This window comes from Phlebotomus papatasi, chromosome 3, assembly GCF_024763615.1.
Source record: "Phlebotomus papatasi isolate M1 chromosome 3, Ppap_2.1, whole genome shotgun sequence".
NCBI classification, from domain to species: Eukaryota; Metazoa; Arthropoda; class Insecta; order Diptera; family Psychodidae; genus Phlebotomus; species Phlebotomus papatasi.
Window position 1 is genome coordinate 5,160,942 of NC_077224.1, and position 20,344 is coordinate 5,181,285.

The following is a 20,344-nucleotide window of genomic DNA, read 5'->3' on the forward strand; positions in this document are numbered from 1 at the left end:
AATTTTAAATTACGAGTATTAAACGATTTCGAATTATCGTATTGGTTTAACACATCAACCGCAACCACCTGTTTATTTTTGTTTTTAAATGAGACTGTGTTGAAATTCTAATGACATCGTTGATATTAAAAGAAAATCCAGAATTTATACAACAATTCTGTGTGATATATTGTGCATGATTAACCAAACAACTTAATTTAAATGCACAGAAAATTTCGTCACTGCTATAATTCTGATTTTCCATTATAAATTATTTTAATGCCACCCATCTCTCTCTCACTCCCATAATTTTGTAAAAGTTTAAAAAGTTGTTCTCCGGGGAAGAGTCATGAAGTGCTTGGAATAACGCCGCGAGCTCGCAAATCAGTCAGTGTATGTATGCCATTGGCATCGGATCGGAAATCTTCAATTATTTTGTTGAAACGTGTCGAAAAGAGTGAGAGAAAATATCTCTCATACGGTTTAATTGTACAACTTTGCTACGGATCTAAACTTATATTGAAACTTATATAAATTTATTTATTCTTCTCACACGGAAACCCAGTTCTGTAGTTTGTAGAAAAAGCATGATAAATAGTTGCATATGGTTCAAAGTGAAATTACAGTGATTTTTTCTGAGATTCAGAAGAAAAAAGTGAAAATAGAAGTTCCTACGTGTATCTTTTGCGATTATATTAAGTGTTAAAATTTCTCCATTTACCGATAAATGTTATTGTGCAGTATAAAGTAGCAGAAAAAATGGCACAAAACAATGGACTGATGGTAATTTTTTATTGATATTTGCTAAAATAACAAATAAATTGTGATACTGTTGTAGAATTTGTGCTATATCTTCAAGGAATTTTCACATAAAATATATTATTATGATAAATGTGAGAGACTACCGAAAATTATGCTTTTTTAGATAAAGGTTACGCTCTGTGCATTTCAAATAAAAATTTTCTCGAGAACCTTGACATAAAATATGTGCATTTGTTTCTTTTTAAAGTTGTACTTTGGAGTGTTTAAAATTATTATTTTCATTCCTCCGTTGACGTACTTTAAAATAAAGCTCGATAGCTAAGTAATAAGCATGTGCTAAGAGTAATTATATTAGGTCATATAAGTTTTGCAAAACTGCATTATCTATTTACTGCATACTAATTAGCTCTTATCGCTCTTCTGATAAACTTCTAAACAAAAGAATTTTATATTCTATTCACATTACTTTACTATTTTGCAAGATCGTAAGAATATTTATTTAAAAATGACCTTTTAAGATTCATGCAAAGTATATTAACTTTTGGATCCGTCTTAGTAAATGTGACTTCTGTTAAGAACCCTGTACAAATAACAGAAAAAACTTCAAGTCTTACCTTTTCTTGATACAGCTGAGCAATTTCATGAAATAAAATTGGTCATTCATTGGCAAATTTGCGTATCCATCATACCGAATACGACTGACACATAAAAACGAGACATTTCCAAATAAAAACAACAACTTTAAAAATTTTGCAATGTTGTCAATGGACTTTCGAGTCATCTTCCCACACGGTTATCTCTCTTTCTCTCCATATTATTGTTTTTCACTTTCGTTTACTCCAAAGAAAGATATATTTTACTGTGTCATTACGACACTGTGCTGATTTTACAAATTTTAAAATGTCCAAGAAACCAGTGGCTTGGTGTCATTTCTGCAAATTTTACAACTGTATCGTGTGCGTTATTTACGATCGGTATCATTTTATGGGCATAAATGGCATAAATATAATAACACTTAAACCAAAAGTTCAATCGAGAGAGTTGCAGGTAAAGCGCGTTCCATTTAATAGTCGTATATCGGTATGATCATATCATTGCAACATTTTAACACAGAACTTGTTAGTTAGATAGACAATTTTATTTCCAAGATAAAGACTTTAGAATACATCAAAATCACTTTTGTAAGAAATTCACCTTTGACGTCTACCGCCGTCTTAGCGTTGAAAAGCAGCCTCCAGTGCAAAACTAGTGCAAAGTTTCAGATTGTGTGTGCCAAAACAAACATCCAGAGAACTAAAATTTTCGCAATAAATAACTCTCATTAAAAAAAATAATGATAATAATAAAACAAGAAAGAAATACTAGGGGAGACTGGGGCAAAAAGTCACAAAACAAAATGTGGTAAATTTCCTATAAAACCGCGCTAATTAGAAATTTCGGGGGCGCTCGGGTAGCTTGTAAAAATATAAAATAAGGTAAGAGAAGTATATATCGACCATGCACCTTGTATCGGCCTGCTTGCAGTAGATATCGACCACCAAGATAAAATGAATATTTAAAAATTAATAACTACGTTTTGCCGATTTTGCCAATTATCTAATGTAAAATATATTGCGTTTGTTCATATGTAATCTTCTATATAAAGTTTTTCGTCGAATTTTTAAGAAAATATAGGGTCAGTGTGCCAAATTTCGGCATTTTGTGCCAAATTTCAGTCTCAAGTTTGAAATGTAATATTTTTAATACAAATTGATTTTTTTGACAGTTTATTATCTTTATTTACTCTAAAATCATTCTTAATACATTTTAAAATGAATAAAAATGTAGACATAGCTTTGATGCCCTATTTCGGCCACCTTCATTCTCATAGTTCCTTGCCATTCGTAAATTTTTCCAATATCTTTTTCGCGTCATCTCGCTTGTCGAAGCTACATTTTTTGCTATTCTTTTGCATTGTATAATCTTTAGGGTAAGTAAAAACTAAAAATTCATGGAAATTTAAGGAACAAAAAAGGTGGCCGGAATTTGGCACACTTATCCTAATTATTCATCTAATTTATTGAATGACTGTATCGGAGTCTTAATAAAAAATCAGTCATTTCTCAAATTCTTATGATTTTATACTAGAATTTCAGTGACACAATATAAGGAATTATACCTTATTTATATGATTTACGAATCTACCTAAATCAAAAAAAAATACTACTTAATTATTCTACTTTTAGTATCCCTTTTTTAGTTGGCCGCTATCTTCATTGGTTCGTACACCGTAACAAACTTTTGATCGATGAAATGTTGCATTATTTTTTAAAATCGATTTTATTAGTATTGAAAAATTTTTTTTTCCAAATGTATAACTAGTAAGAGTAATAATAATAATAATAATAATAATGCTGGCACAACATTCCATGAAGGAACAAGGCCTTCCCACAAAGGGATTTCTAGACATGCATTATTATTTTTTCTTGAACGGGATGAGGTTGTCAGTCCCATGCCCGTGGAATCAAGTGCAGTGAAGCTCACTGGATGCAAGCCGAACACCTTTAACGCCAGAAAAATTCCTGGTGATCTAAAGGGGATTCGAACCCGGGGCACTTGCATCATAGAGCGAGTGCTCTACCACTTGACCCATTGAGTGTCCATTATTATTTATTACTTTAACAAAATGCAATAATGCAATTTAAATGCAGATCGGAAAAAAATCGAGATGAGGAAATGGATTAGAGGGAAAGTGGAGCGCCTTTGAAATGGGATGCTAGTTTTTTCTCATATTTTTAAATGAAACCGGATTTTTAAATGGAATTACCGTGATACATATAGGGAGTTCCGGCTTAAGTGAAAACGGATTGAAAGACTTAATATATGACTGTAATGTAATTTAACTTCACAATCGGTTTACCAAACTAAATTACATCACGATAAGGTCCAGTTCTATTTAAAAATAGGTAAAAAAAAAACCATTTTAAAAGTACTATATTTCAAAAATGCCCTACTTCCCCCTAATCCTGGCCATGTCCTTGCACAAACCTCTTAATTTTAGATAAAGGTGTCTACACATTATGAGAAATTTCTGTCAAAAATGAGCTTCAAAAAGTGTTCATCAAAAAATTTGCCTACGCAGTGGTATGAATTTTTGACAAAAAGATGGGTTTTTGAAGAAAACTTGTTTAATGTGTAGGCAATTTCCTTCAAAACTCACATCCAATTCAAGGAAATTTCCATCAAAAGTTTTTGAAAGAAATCATCAAAGTCATTTTTGACAGAATTCTTGAAGGAAACCATTACGATTTAAGACTGTTTTTCATGAAAATTTGTTGTTTTCTTCTGGAAAAAGTGAGAAAAACGTTTAGTGAAGTTCCCCGGGAAAGTAGGGGAGACTGGGGATAAATTTGTCAAAACGAATATTTCAATATACACTATTTTCTAAAATAAAAGAGACTGAGGCTTGAAATTTTTATTTTAGATAGCCTTCATGAACCTTCTTAAACTTACAAAGTTTCAAGGGATTCGAGGAAGGATTATGCAAAATAAAAATAATGAAATTGTGAGCCCTATTTTTGGAATATTTGTCTTACAGAAATTATCAATACTGATTAGCTCAATTTAAGCAAATTTCTCGTTAAAATAGAGAAAAATTATCTCCGACAAAGTTGTAGAGGAATAAATTTCCCATAAAAATATGTCTATTTGAAATTTTTAACGTTTGCGAGAGTAAAACGTCACAAATTATCCGAAGACTGACAAAATTTGCCCCAGCAATTTTGAGAATCTCCACAAAATCGATTTTTCGAAAATGATTCGAAAATCACATTTCTTTCGAGATAGAGGAAAATAGTCTTTTGCAATGTTGTAGAGCAGTAAATTTCCTATAAGAATATGCTCATTATAAAACGTTTAAGTTTTCTCAGAGCTCGTGAAATAATTAAATATGCGTTTTGACAGGTTTTGCCCCAGTCTCCCCTATTTGGTGAATTTTTGTAGCAAATTTTCCAAAAAATGCAAAAGAACAGTGTTTTTTTTGTTGACGTCGTTCCTGGTGGTATCCGATCTATCTTTAAAGGAATATTTCCTCTGATTTTTTTCTAGATATTGACGGAAATCGTTGCAACTATGTATTCCTAAAGAATACACTGATGCACTAACTTCCGACAATTGGATTTTGCCAGGAACGACATCTCCAGAAAAACGATTTTTGGAAAATTTTCCACATAAATTCATTGAATACCATCCCAAGAAATATCCCAAGAAACTTTCACAAATACTTTTCTCGCTTTTTTCAACAACGAAACAACAAATTTTCATGAAAAATATTTACAAGATCAAAGAACCTGGGGAAGGATAACAATCTCTCAAAAAATTTTGATGGAAAATAAGCCCAATGTGGAGGAATTTTTGTTCAAAAATTCCTTCAAAAATAGAAATTTTTCTTTCAAGAACTTTTGAAATAATTCTTTATGAAATCACCTCCAATGTGTAGATACCTTAAGCGTTAAGTTATTTCTAAAATCGACAAAAACGTGTAGATTACTTATGATTAGGTCTTTAGAATCAATCCAAATGCTATTTTTCATGTTCTCTTTTACGAAGAGAGACTTTGTTATTGAACCGACATTAGAAAAATATAACAATAAGTGTGAATGTGCTCCTCTTTCAAAGACCTTACCTGGCAAATTAAACGTCCATCAATCTCATTTAACTGCTATTAATCAATGTTTTTATGGACTTGTTCACAGAATAATCCATCACGAGGTTGCCCTAAAATATTTATTGAAATTTGTAATAAAGTCCATTAAACAGCATTTAAATGCCTTTTAAATTGAATTAAATATTTTTTTTTATCAAATCAGAGGCTACATTAAAAAAAAAAAAAGAAAATTTTGCAAATAAACTGGAATCTTAAGCAAAAGGCAATTTTGTATCAAAGAATGGGATTTCTTTCTGTTTATTTGGTAAATTATATTTTCTGTCTTTTAGAGGTCATTGCGATAATTGACAAAGATATTAATTTTTGTATTGAAATTAATTCTAAATTCTTATTTTGCAGAACTTTCCCACAAGTGTGATCTTCATCCTTCTGAATGAATTTGCCGAAAGAGCCACTTTCTATGGCATGAAGACCATTCTTGTTCTCTATATGAGAACCAAATTGGACTACACCGATGATAATTCAACAGAAATTTTTCACATTTTCGTCAGCTTGGTGTACTTTTTTCCAGTGTTTGGTGCCATTATAGCGGATAGTTGGCTCGGAAAGTACAAAACGATATTTATTTTATCAATAGGTGAGGATCTTTTTATGTTTTTCCTTTTTTTTTATTTTAGTAAATTAATGTATTGAAAATTAATTTGGTAATTTTTAAATTTAAGTGTATGCTATTGGTAGTGTCGTTATATCCTTGGGAGCAATACCACCGCTCAATTTGCCGGTCCGGGAGATGACAATTCTGGGAATGTTACTGATAGCCATTGGAACGGGCGGTATAAAACCGTGTGTAGCATCATTTGGTGGAGATCAATTCAAATTACCCGAACAAGCAGCAACTTTGGCTAAATTCTTCTCACTCTTCTACTTTACGATCAATGCTGGATCTTTCCTATCAACCCTCCTAACGCCAACTTTGAGGGAAGATGTTCACTGTTTTGGCCAGTATGACTGCTATTCCCTGGCCTTTGGTGTACCTGCCATCCTAATGATCATTTCCATTGTGATTTTCGTTGCGGGAAAATCTCTCTACAAGATCACAAAGCCAACGGGGAATATGGTAGTTTTAGTGTGGAAATGCATCGGAAATGCCATTGTGTCGAGATCAAAGGAGAAGAGGATCAATCCTAGATCCCACTGGTTGGAATATTCAGAGCCAAAATACGGGAAAACACTGGTGAAGGATGTGAAGATTTTGCTGAGGATCCTCGTCCTGTACCTGCCACTGCCATTCTTCTGGGCCCTATTCGATCAACAGAGCTCCCGATGGACCTTCCAAGCAACAAGGATGGATGGCAGGATTGGTGGTATCACCATCAAACCCGATCAAATGCAAGTCATCAATCCTCTCCTGATCCTAGCATTTATTCCCCTTTTCGAAACTGCAGTCTATCCGATTTTGTCCAAGATTGGCATCCGAAGACCCCTCCAAAAGCTCACTTTTGGCGGACTTCTGGCAGCTGTTGCCTTTGCCATTTCTGGATTTATCGAACTCAAGCTCGAAGCCATCTATCCGGCCCCACCAACAACCGGACATACTCAATTGCGCATTTACAATCCAATGCCCTGTCAGTACAAATTTGATCTTCCTGATAAACTCTCAGGGATAGTAGTTAACCACCAAGACGTCTACTTGAGTGATCAAATAAGCCTCCCAGTTAATCTAACATCCTGGAAAATACAAGCCCAACTAAATGAGGCAGAAGCATCTCCAAAATGTCCATCTTCAGCTAGCCTAATGGTCACTCCAATGGATAAGGAAGTTGTAGGACTGAGTTTAGCAATGAAGCAGAATGAATTGAGTTTTGTGGAATTTGAAGATTCCCCGAGTAAATCAAAAACAGGATTACCTCTGCTGAGATTCCTCACAAATTTCGAGGATACCCTCCATCTCATTAATCAGGATTCCTCTGAGGATATCATAATTGAAAATATGAAACGATTCACAGTGCATCATGGTGAATGGAGTGTTTTTAAAAATGCTAATGAAACAATTGGAACTATAAGCGTTGGAACAGGAGGTGTTTACAGCTACGCCTTATCCAAGGATGATACGGGAAATATTGTAAGTAGTACCTCAGCCCCAACTGCAAAAAAATTATCCTACATTTGGACATCCCTTTTATTCGTAATCATCATTCACAAGAATCAGGAGTGACATGATAACTTCTTTTCGATACTATCGACTGTCGATACTGAAAAATTTAAACGATAGCTGCACTTCCTGAAACTAATATAGATGTTTATCAACAGTCTCATTCTTTTAAGAATCTCAGAATGAATAGCCCGACAATGCGTTAAAAGTCCACATTCACTTAATGTAACAGATATAGATTTATCGATACTATCGATTCGATAGTGTCGAAAAGTTATCATTCCACCCCAGTTTTTATCGGTTTTAAGTATTCCAAGAAAAAATATTTCGATTTCTTCCAAAAATGGTGCAGATCTGCCGATCTCATGTCAGTCTGCTAACCTCAAGCCGATCTCATGCCGATCTGTCAATTTCGTACCGATCTCATGACTTCAAATTTGATTTTTAATTCAAAGGTGTGCAAGAACCGTTTAAAACCGAACAAATGTCAAATGAAACTTGTTCGTCGGGATCGGGAATCTTCGTATTTTTTCATTTTGTTTTTTACACTTTTGTTTTTCCCAGTTTGTCTTTGGAATCTTTGTCTTGGGTAATTTTTGTTTTTTGGAAACTTTGTCTTTGGAAATTTTATCTTTAAAACATTTTGCACAAGTATATTTTATAACTTTCCAAAAAATTTCCTTTTCAGAAACTTCCCTTCGCCCCAAAGGACGAAACTAAAAACCTCCCTAAAACAGAAAATTTCCTTTCGTCCCAAAGGACGAAACTAAAAACTTCCCAAAACACAGAAAATTTCCCTTTGCCCCAAAGGACGAAGCTAAAAACTTCCCAAAACACAGAAAATTTCCCTTTGCCAAAAGGACGAAACTAGAAACCTGCCAAAAACAGAAAATTTCCCTTTGCCCCAAAGGACGAAGCTAAAATCTTTACAAGACACAGAAAATTTCCCTTTGCCCCAAAGGACGAAACTAGAAACCTCCCAAAACACAGAGAATTTCCCTATGCCCCAAAGGACGAAACCAAAAACTTCCCAAAATACAGAAAATGTCCCTTTGCCCCAAAGGACGAATCTAAAAACCTCTCAAAAACAGAAAACTTCCCTTTGCCCTGAAGGACGAAACTAAAAACTTCAAAGAAAACACCATTGTAATATCATTATTTTATTTAATAAAATATACAATGACGATCAAAATAATAGAATCATTTTGCAAAGCTTATATTTTTTTTCAAATTTTGTATTTTTACCAATTTCTTGATATAATTCTAAAGTAGAAATCTTCAATTCATTAGAATCGTAGAATAAGGGTTGTTTTGTCCGCTAAAGGTCTCTATTTTACACAGAATACATCAATAGTGAAATTCAATTCGGCCAAAAAAAATTGTAAAACTGTCATTTATGGTTTCTAAATATGGCTTTATTTAAACTTATTTGATTTATAGATCACATTCTTTAATTTAAATAAAAGTGCTCCTATTGTGTTGTTGAAACCAAATTTCACTATTGATGTATTCTATGAAAAATAGAGACCTCTAGCGGCCGAAACTTATTTGACGTAGGGTAATTATTTGAACATTTCTATGTCAAAATTATTTCAACAAATTGGAATAAACAAAAATGCTTATGGTAAAATAGTGGTCTTTGCGGAGCTGATTCTATTATTATGGCCGCCAATGTACTTGTTTAAAATATATGAAAATCAAAATTTCCAAAGACAAAGTTGCCAAAAAACAAAAATTACCGAAGACAAAGATTCCAAAGACAAACTGGGAAAAACAAAAGTGTAAAAAACAAAATGGAAAAAACAAAGATTCCGCAAGCCCCGTCAAATCATTGCTCTACCTGCCGATTTTACTCTGAGGTTTTTTGAATTTTAACGGTATATTCTAGTACATTCAGAGAAAATCTGCAGATTCTCGGCAGAATTTCTCCCTAGAAAATCTGCATAACCTCCATTACTTCACAAAAATATTGTTGATTTATGAAGAAACTGTAGAAGTTATAAAGAAAATTGTATGCTCTGCTTAACAAGCATTACCGAGTACACATTTTAGATAAGTAAAAAAACTGCGAGCAAAAATACTAATTTCTTAAAAATCGCCAATCGAATGATACAAAAACACGAAATTTTGGTCGACACTCTGTTTAAAGTTTTCACTTCACTTTTCTCTACTTGTAACATGGCGTCGCAGAATTCTTTATTTTATATAAACACCGTGATATCACTAAGAATAACTCTATAGAATTTTGCAAACTTCAGTGAAAAATTTTTCCATCTCTTCTGACACATCTTGTCTGGAAAGTCTGGAATGTAGAAAAAATCTACAGAATATCTACAGAAATCCGTCAAGAGATTCGTCAGAAAATCTGCCGAAATTTTCTGACGAATTTTGTCCCAAGCCCAAATAAAATTCGTAAGAATATCTACAGAATTTATCTGCAGATATTCTGTAGAGGTGTAGATTTTCTCTACAGAAATCTTAAAGATATCTGCAGATATTATTTGACGGGGCCTGTTCGTCAATGGTCAAAACGGTACATGAACAAACTTATTTTGACGTTTATTCGGTTACAAAGGTTCCTGCACACCCCTGTTTTAATTACTAAAAAAAAACAATTTTTCCCCACATTAAACTGTGAATATCACAAAATTTGTCGATGAAAGTAAAGACAAAGTTTTAAGGTTATGTTCGCGCATTCCGGAAAGTCAATAGAGATGCCAAAGATCAACTTCAGGAATACAAAGATGCAATAACTTCCGGTAATTTCTAGAGAAAAATCAGAGGAAATGTTCCTCTAAAAGGAAGGGTTGGATTCCACCAGGAACAGCATCTGCAGAAAAACACTCTTGTTTCGGATTTTTGGAATTCGCTGACATGAAAAAGTAAATCTGCAAGCTTAATAAATTTTGTAATTCGCTACGAGGATGTTTGTAAGAAATTTCGGATTTTACATGAGTTCGTTTTAAACACTTTTCATAACAGCGAACTGTCATTTAAATCTGCCGATCTCTGGACAAATTGTGCCGATCTGCCTATTTTTAGCTCCAGATCGGCACTATTTTGCCCTAGCCCCTAGCAGTTTCCTTAAATTTGAAGCCACTTTCTCATACTCCCACTTAAATTTATATGGGATTTTTTTGTACTTGCGACCGTTACGCTAAATATCTAAAAAGTGAGAAGTTTTTCCGTATTATAAGATACCTTTCCGTATGGAGGGATAAATTTACTAAATTTTTAAATACATTTTTTCCTTGGTGCACTGTGAGCTGAGTCCGAGATCAATTTAGGTAATTGGCTTGAAATAGCTCTATATAAAAAGGTCATCTTGCCAGGTGCTTGATTTTGCCGATCGCCGCTCACGGTTCACTCTGAGAGCCACTTATTCACCCCCTGATCCATATCTTCCCTTAAGTACCCAAAGTCCCAAAGAATGCGAAAGAGTTAATGAATTTGCATCTTTTTTGCTTTCGAAATGATAATTGCATTTCTTAAAGACTTGAGATAAGCGTTCTGTCAACTTTTTTATCAGTTAGTTTATGGCGGCTTCATTATCACTTGTCATAAAAGTGAATTCATCAGGTTTACTGCATTGGAACTTAACTTCTTATTTGAAGTTCGTTTATCAACTAATTCGCACTGGTTAATTGGTAGGAAAATGGTTTTTATTGTATTTTTTTTTAAATAATGAATATTGACAGAGACAAATAAAAAAGCAGGATATTAACTTATGAAAATTTCAAAGAACATTTCACTGAAAGGCAAATGAAAAATATCAATTTTGCCTCTAAAATGTTCCTTTTAAAATATTAATTTTCTTCCAACTTTTTTAATGGAACTTTATTTAAATTAATTGATCATAAAACATTAATAAAAACGACGAAGTGCTTGCAATTCGAAGTATAAGTGTGAATTCGATTTTGCAAATTGGGAATCTATTGCACTTCAAGCTTGGGGTCAAATTCTTGAAAATAACCAGACCCAACTAGTTACTGGTTACTGTGTATTTCGGTTGTCGATTGATTGGTTAATCGGAAATTTAGCTATGACTAAAACCAATTATCTCGTACAATACTCCATTTTATATTAATCCGAGACACTTTCCCATCTTGTAAGCAGTGAGACAATATTATTTTTATAAAATATATTAACCAGTAAACCAGTCGAAAACTTATCTGGTTACGTTCTTGAATTACCTCTCTGGTTAGGATCGTGAATTACCTCTCTGGTCTTGTAAAAAATAGTCCATAATAGGTTTATTACCGATTTATTACAGAGTCAGACGTGTTAGAAAATTTCAAGACCTTTCCATTGACATCAAACTTGCCCAAATCGGTACAGAATTATACCCACAATAGCCCTTAAAATCTTTGATCTTGAAAAACAGTCCTGCATGATTTAATTAAAAATTGTAGACAATTGATAGGCTTGCTTGAGTTTTAAGAAAAACCTACAAAGGGGTTTTCAGAATAAAGCAAGGGAGGCTCTTACCAATTCCCGGAAATCCTTATTACCTCAAAAAAGGAGTGGCAAATCGCCCTAGACCTTGCGAAGTGCTTGAACTCGTGATTTAGATGCTATCCCTCAAAAGTACTTTCGCATCATTTACCGTTTACCGGTTCTCAACCGATTTAAATTTAAACCGATTTGTAAATCACCTGGAAAATGCCACAAAATAATTAAGAGTAATAAAATTGATTTTCGGACAAAAATTACTTATCGGTTAGTTACCAGTTTACAACCGATTTGAACGGATTTATTAATCACTCAAAATGAGTAATAAGTAAACGAATAATTAACAAAATATAAATACAAATATTTTATTAATTTCAAGACCTTTCAAAAAAATCCAAATTTAACCAAATTGATTGAAAAATAGACCCTTCAAAGTATAGTTAAACTTTTTCCTTCAGAAAGTCAAAATGGCGATTTTTTAGGTAATATGTTTAGAAAGACTGAATAAATTTGATTTAAATGACCGTTTCTTTTTATCAACTTTAATAATAATTGTCTCTATTTTTTTATAAATAGACTATGAAAGAGCACATCCTGTCTCCTGCAAATTCCGTCCACATGCTCTGGCAGGTACCACAGTACGTGATAATGACAGCCGGCGAAGTAATGTTTTCCGTGACTGGCCTGGAATTTTCCTACTCCCAAGCTCCAGTTAGCATGAAATCCGTCCTGCAGGCTTGTTGGCTCCTGACCGTGGCCATTGGCAATGTTATCGTCGTTGCACTGACGCACTTCAAGATGTTCGATTCTCAAGCAGCGGAATTCTTCGAATTTGCCGTCCTGATGGTAATTGATATGGGAATATTTGTTCTAGTCGCTATGCGATTCAAATATGTGGACCATGCTGAAGAGGTCGCGGAAGAAGACGAAAAAAATGCGGAAAATAACATTGCAATGGAGCAAAAACCGAATAATGGAGCTTTTACCAATAAAGCCTACAATGAAGATTAAGTCTTCCCAGTGAATCTCAGTATGAAAAATCTCAGTGGTTTTATTGTATATATTTGTAAATTGCATTTTTTGCATTTTGTTTAACTAATAAATAATAATTATAAAAGATTGCAAGAAAAAATTAAGGTTGTTATCGAAAAGACGAGGAACAATCGGGATTCATTATCAGCAAGGAATGATTCTTTTGTATTTTTTAACTGAATATATTTAGAATCATCTCTAAAACTAATGGCGTCTACACACTAGAGAAATTTATGTCCATATTGAAGAGTTTTTCCTACAGATGCGTAGGGAATTTGCTTCAATATGGACATAAATTTCTCTAGTGTGTAGAGGCCATTAGGGCCTTCTTGACAGACCTGAAGATTAGCCGAGAGACTACATTTCCATTATTTTCCACTAAGTCGTCTCTCGGCTTAAGGCGTAAGTGTATCTAGGGCATAACAAGGAAAAATTACCACAGATCGTAAAAATTTTGAAATTTCGTGGTAGTCGCTATCTATTTACGTAGGAAGAAATTGAATAAATTTCATAAAATTTTCAATTTCTACTTTACACCATAGGCACAGAGTATAGAAGAAAAGCCCATGAAAGAAAATTCTTGTAACTATTTAAGAGGTAACTTATTTAATTTACTCGAATGTTTACTTAAAAATTTTACCACCAAACTTATTCAAAATCGTCAAAAAACAATTTTTATTAGTTAAAAAATTAATATGAGCAGGTACGCAAAAAAAGTAACAAATTCTCTCTCAATCAGCATTTTTTTTAAAATGAAAATTTAACCGACGAAATGTTAAAATTTCAAATATGTTTTTGTATAAAAAAAATCAAGAAATATAAAATCCCAATTTAAATTTATAATTAATTTATCAAAAAAGAATCTGGATTCATCAGGTAAGGGGAGTCTTTCAGGCTTCGTACATACTCTGGCTTCGAACACTTCATACTCCCATTAAAAATTGTTTAAGAAAAAAATTGAGAGTTCGAAAAAAAAACACTTTTTCTGACCAAAACATGATCGTAAAATAAGGCAAGAAAATGAGCAATGTATTTTAAAACACATTCGAATCATACAAGAAACTGAGGTTCTCATACGTGACCCGTGACCTATTCGTTAAAAATCAATATTATTGACATACAGTGGGTGTCAATAGTTTGCTGCCTAATAGCCTCTACACACTAGAGAATTTTATGTCCATATTGAAGAGTTTTTCTTATGGCCTCTACAGTCTACATACTAGAGAAAAATATGTCCATATTTTAGAGTTTTTCCTACACAAACGTAGGCAATTTGCTTCAATATGGACATAAATTTCCCTAGTGTGAAGACGCCATAATGCATGTTTGAGAAATCAATTGAAAAAAATGATAGAAAAAAAATACTTTTTCAAATTTTTCTTTTTGCAGATGAGTTCCATGTAATCCGTAGATATTATTTATATTTTTCAAAAAAAAATTAATTTTATTTCATATCAAAAATAATTATTTTCCAATGGTTGGTCATTTTTGAGAAATCAAAAGTTTGTTGCCTCATTTAAAAAACTAATTCAAAATGGTCGAAAAATGCATGGTGGGGGTGGGGTGAGGGGCATGTTAATGATCCGAGGGTAGACTTATTAGGGGTGAGGGGCAAAGGTCCCAAGTCTCTATCTCTAACCATTTGACACTTAAGGCTTAACAAGTCTTAAGACACCGTTTTCTTACCTTACCATCATGGGTGGACCTCCATATTACCTCTGAAGATGGATAATAGTATGTAGGGGAGACCGGGGAGATTTGGGATAGAGGTAGTGTGGGACAAGGCGATTTTTTCATTATTTTTTTAAATAAACGGGATTTGACCATTACTCAATCGTAGGCTAAGATGTATCTTGACTAAAAGAATAGATATCCTCAGTTTTATAGTTTTAATTCTATAAACACTGTTTTAAAAATTGATAAAAATTGTATATTTTGACGTCTCAGTGTTCCTCTTTGTATTTTATATCAGCTATATATAATCAAAACTTTTTTATTTCATTAGCTAGCAGTGTAATCTGGGAACATATTTTTATAAAAGCTTCAGAGATTATACGCTTTTGTTTTTTACATAAAGGTTTTAAATACCAAAACTACACGTGGGGATGTTTGGGACACCTGAAAGGGGATGAATGGGACGTTGATTTTCGACAAGATTGTAGGTGGTATGCAATTTTTTATTGTCAAAATGAAGAGTAATGCCCAGTTTCTACTGGAAATCTCCCTCTTGTGCAAAGTTTATCAGTACAGCAGATTTCTCTAACTACAGGGACAATTAAACCATCAATGTCTTGGGAATCAATAATTCCTTCTCAGAGGATATTCCATCTTTGCCCAATCTAGTTAAAAACTTTTTTTTTTCGAAAATTTCTCGAGCAATATCCTCTACAATTCTCATAAATTTTCCAGAAAGGGCAAGACAAGAGCTTATTCAGAGAAATAAGAAAAAAAACAGGTAACACGCAATTGTCGTAAATTCAAACAAGGATCCGTTAATGAGTTCAAAACTTACAGTTGCAAGAAAACCTACTCGTGTGAGGAATTTGATGATCAAGATTGCAATATTTAGAATAAAAAAGTAAAGAAAGGTAGATGAAAAATAATAAGAAAATACTTTAAATAACTGATTGACAAAAAATGACTCTACTGTACAAATAAAATTAATATTAATTTCTAAGCAGATTGTGAACGGAAATATAGGCCTTTCTTGCCTTTTTCTCTTTAATTCTTCACGACGTTTCGAAGATGGATGTCCTCTTCTCTTCATCAGGTTTCGAATATGGAGGGAAAGTCACGTACAGGTGGGAAATTCTGCTGCTGCAATGCACTTGAACTTATTTTACAAATCTTCATTCTGAAGTTCACCATCCAATGGACTGACACCGAATAAAGTCCGAATTCAAGTGTAAGGTCTATTTTTCCGTTCACAATCTGCTACAAACTATTAGACCGTTAATTTCTAAGTATAAAAAAAAGATCAAACATTTGTATTTCTATAAGAAATATTTTTAATCTAGTATTTCAAATTAAATAACTTGCTCCAATAATACAAATTATGCGAGAAAAAACGCGTACCAAACATCCCCTTTTGCGTCCCATACTGCCCCACATCGGGGAGGTTTGGGACAAAACGTCAAGTTAAATGTTTTATCTTCTCCAAGAAAACTCAGTTGTTTTCCAAATTCTATCGAGTACTTTTTATAAAGTCAATACCCAGAAGTATCCTATAGACCGCATAAAATTGCAATACACTATCGTGATTTTTTGGAATACTGTCTCAAAGTCAAAACATGAAAAAGTGTCTCAAACCTCCCCGGTTTCCCCTATCATAAAAATTATGAAGATATCTCTTTCCAAACCGGAGATATTGCGTACCACGGACGGCCGGACGGCCGGCCGGACCCGAAAGTGGCGGCTTATGATTTTCGGCATCAGGGATGTTCAAAACATATACCCTGTAAATTTCAGCTCAATCGGAGCACTTTCAGAAAATCCGAGGATTACAATAGGTGCGATTAGAAGGAATCACACCTAAAATGTGGTACTGGAGTTCGCGAAATTGCTCGAAAGCTGGGACGGACTGCAAGTGTAATTTCTTGAAAAATCCTGATGAGTACACACACACACCTTACAAAAAAAAACATTTTGTTGTATCTTGCCCCACATTCTCCTTTTTTAACTTTCTTACAGATTTTTAAAACATATTTTGATAAAATTCTTGTTGACCAAAACAATTTTTTACTATAATAAATTTTTTTACTTTAATAAAATTATTCCTGTCCTAAATTTCGTGCTGATCAAAATTAATTTTTTTTTGCTGATTTAGGGGGAGGTGGGGCTACTTTGAGCTGTGGGGCTACATTGTTATACGATTTTTTCGCATATTTCTAAAGGAAACTGGGTTTTAAAATGATGTAATTTGGATAGATAAAACAATTGTGCATCTAAATAAAATAATTGTAAGGCCTAGCTTCATTTAGAAACAGGCAAAAAAATCGTATAACAATGTAACCCCACAGCTCAAAGTAGCCCCACTTACCCCTAGGGCGGATTAAAATTAAATTCCAAAGCATAAAAAACGTTACTCTTATTTTAAGAGAAAACTTTGAATGATTCGTAATTTTTTTCTCACCGTTAGATGTCGCTATAAGCCTGCAAGATATTCTAAAATTAAAATTTTCAGGTAAATAATTAATTTTTTATAATTTTTATTTCGGAAATAAAATAATTTTATTTTTATTAAAATTATCTTGCTGACGGAATTATATAGGAAAAATCGCAGAATGCCAAATGCAATGAAGTAAAATAAAAAGTTGTAGACTAAGTAGGCGTTGAATTCTAAAGGTCGTGAAAATTAATCCAAAAGACGTCCAATTCAGTGATAAAAAAGGTAAGTGGAGAGATATTTTATTATCAAAAGAATATTCGATAATAGAAATTGATCAATTTTTGGAAGAATATTTGGCCTTTTTGCACGGAATCTCAGCATCTTCCATTTCCTCGTCCATGCTCTCTGAGTCATCATCAGACTCCTCCCTCGCAACCTTTCCACTAGATACGACAATAACACACCCATTCTTCCTTCCGGAAGCCCTCAGAAGGGCACTCCGACAGTTGTTCCTCAAGGAATTCTTAGACTGCTCCTCGCTCAGTCCAAAAATCAGCCCCAAATTGGCAACATCGTACGGTCCTCGCAAGTGGAAAGCATTCGTAGCTCCGCTGGAGATTATAATGTTCTCTGACTTTCCCATGGAATAGTACCCATGAGCCTTCCTTATGATACATCTCCGTTTGGATCTGTCCACAATTGCTGGAGCGTACTGAATTTCGAAGAACATATTTCGCTGAATTGCCAATTTGTAGAATTTCCGGGAGCACTTCATGAACTTCTCATCCGTGTTGAATGTGATAATGTCTCCGTTGAACGTCTGGCAGCAGTGCTGAAGACTAGCCTCTGTCATGGGAAGACCAGCTATCAAATCGTACTTCCTGATATTCTGCGATGTTCCCTGAAAGTAAATAAATTCGTAAATGCGCCAGACTATCAGACTTCTGACCACTTTTAATAATTATCTTACCATATGATGCGATACCGCATTATCACTGTAGATAATTGTCAGACGGGAGTAAATTTTTATCTTATTCCTCAAGTCACCGAGGAATTCAAGATTCACCGGAGGCGGGAAGGCATCTCCTGTCCTTTTGGCGGACTTACTCTTCTCGTACGTCGTATTATCAAATTGCTGTTCAATTGCAACATTTCTGTATCCAACTGAAAAGACGAAGATTAGGAAAATGGTCGTTTCACAGAGAAATAACTTACGCTTTATCAGGGTCTCTAGTAAATCCACTAATTCGTGGTGTTTACTTGTGTAGGGAATGCAGAAATCTGAAAATCCTCCAATATTGTTCATTGTCTTCGCGATTTTTATCAGTCCGGTCCGGCTAAAATGTAAACAAAACAGCGTGGCCGGTGTTCTAAAAAACTGTTATACCAAGTTCCCGCCACTGTAGAGGTCTCTGCAATTCATAAAGAGGAAAAAAATGCTGAAAAGCGCGCGTAAAGTCTTTTCCTAATCCATGAAGTTCAATAAAATTCCAATAAAAAAGATATTTTTCTGCTATTTTGCTTTTTCTGAAGAATTCTAATATATTATAAAATTCTAGAAATTCTAAAAAAAACATTTAGAGTTCATAAATTTCGCATTATTTTTATGCAAAATACATAAAACGGTTATGTTCGGTAAAGTCTTCCATCAATTTTTATCAGAAGCAATTTTTTCTCAATATAGGGGAGACTGGGGCAAAATTTGTCAAAACGAAAATTTCAATATTCACTATTTTCTCAAATAAAAGAGACAGACTTGAAATTTTTATTAAAGACAGCCTTCATGAACCTTCTTAAACATACAAAGTTTCAAGGAATTCGAGCAAGGATTACGTTAAATAAAAAATAATAAAATTTTGAGCACTATTTTTGAAATATTTGGCTTACAGAAAATATCAATACTGATTAGCTCAATTTAAGAACATTTCTCGTTAACTCTTTCGCGTCATTAGGATCATATATGACCCGGAGAAAAAACAATTTTTTTTGACTATTTACATTAATTGAAATCTATCTGTTTGTGCACGACATCATAATAGAAGGATGTAAGATTCTTGGCTAATTTTCTCAAGACTCCAGATACTCAGGAAAAGAAAATATTTGAGATAAAAAATCACTAATTTCGAACTTTGTGAAATGACTTTTCTTTTTTAAAATTTTTTATATTAATTTATTTTTTTCAGCAAAAAGTTGTTTAGAAACACAAAATAGAATATCCAAAGATTGTAAATTGCATATTTTTATACAATAAACTACTCTCAATTTTCCAGAAAAGCGCGTAGAATATTCCGGGTCATATATGACCCTATTGTCCCCAAAAGTAACAGTGTTTTCGTCCCAAAACTATAGCGAAATGTAGTTGGGACATTGTTTTTCTTTGTGAAATGCAGGTGGGACATCTTGCTCCTAGACATTTCATCTTATATCTGATGAATTATAACATATTTTGCAATATTTTAGAGTATTCTGCAAGCGCCTCATATTGTGCAATTGTATTGTGTGTGAATAAATATGTAGATAAGTTTATTTTTGCCAAATACCACTCAAAATATTGTGACAGTGACTGTTCAAGGGATTTTCAGGAAGATTCCTTGAACACCAGGAGTACAGTGTTCATCAAGACAATCCAGTTTACCATGGTCTTGGCCAAATTAATAACTTCAAGCAAAAAAAACTCTTAAAAAGCCCGTGATATAGATTTTGAAAATGGTATGTACACTTCCCTTGAGGACAACAGGGTCATATATGACCCGGGGTTTTTCCGAGTTTTCACACAATGGAAAATTTTTTTCCTCTCTGAACTATTATATTTGATCATAAAGCATTAGGAAAAACTCAATTTTACATGAATTCATCTGCTGAATAAAAGTGGGACGCGAAAGAATTAAAGTACAGGGGGAGTAAAAGTAGTTCAAACAAAAAGATTCAACTGTTTAACTGGATTAACAAACAGTACTTTTTGGCCAGAGTTCTTCAATAAATGGTTAGAATATTTACGAAATTTACTTTAATAAAAGAAATCAAAGTTTTATTCTGAAAAAAATAGCAAAATGTTTTCAAATTTCCCGCGTCGCTGCATAGTATACATTCAGGCGTATTTCAAAAATGATTTCATAAATTTACCCCCAATGGTAGGCAAACTTGCATAATTGTATGTGCATAATTCCGTCAGGTTCATAATCCCGAAGGACTTAATGCCGGGACTCAGTGCAAC

General features: G+C 33.5%; 2 protein-coding genes across 3 annotated transcripts in view; one reads left to right on the top strand and one right to left on the bottom strand.

The window, feature by feature from the left end:
* Positions 1-241: 241 nt before the first annotated feature.
* On the top strand, positions 242-13,122 carry LOC129806540 (peptide transporter family 1-like). The gene is made up of 4 exons (XM_055855207.1): positions 242-762; positions 5,786-6,023; positions 6,109-7,508; positions 12,567-13,122. The coding sequence occupies exons 1-4, from the start codon at positions 739-741 to the stop codon at positions 12,999-13,001; spliced, it is 2,097 nt and encodes a 698-aa protein (XP_055711182.1). The 5' UTR covers positions 242-738; the 3' UTR covers positions 13,002-13,122.
* A 4,268-nt stretch (positions 13,123-17,390) lies between these two features.
* Positions 17,391-20,344, bottom strand: part of LOC129806555 (ribonuclease P protein subunit p30) — a 35,224-nt gene continuing 32,270 nt past the window's right edge. For both annotated transcript variants that reach the window (XM_055855232.1, XM_055855231.1), the window contains exons 2-4: positions 18,346-18,542; positions 18,101-18,294; positions 17,391-18,031 (exon numbers count right to left, since the gene is read on the bottom strand). In XM_055855232.1, the coding sequence (XP_055711207.1) occupies positions 17,465-18,031; positions 18,101-18,294; positions 18,346-18,436 (852 nt within the window). In that variant the 5' untranslated portion in view covers positions 18,437-18,542 and the 3' untranslated portion in view covers positions 17,391-17,464. The remainder of the gene's footprint in view (positions 18,032-18,100; positions 18,295-18,345; positions 18,543-20,344) is intronic.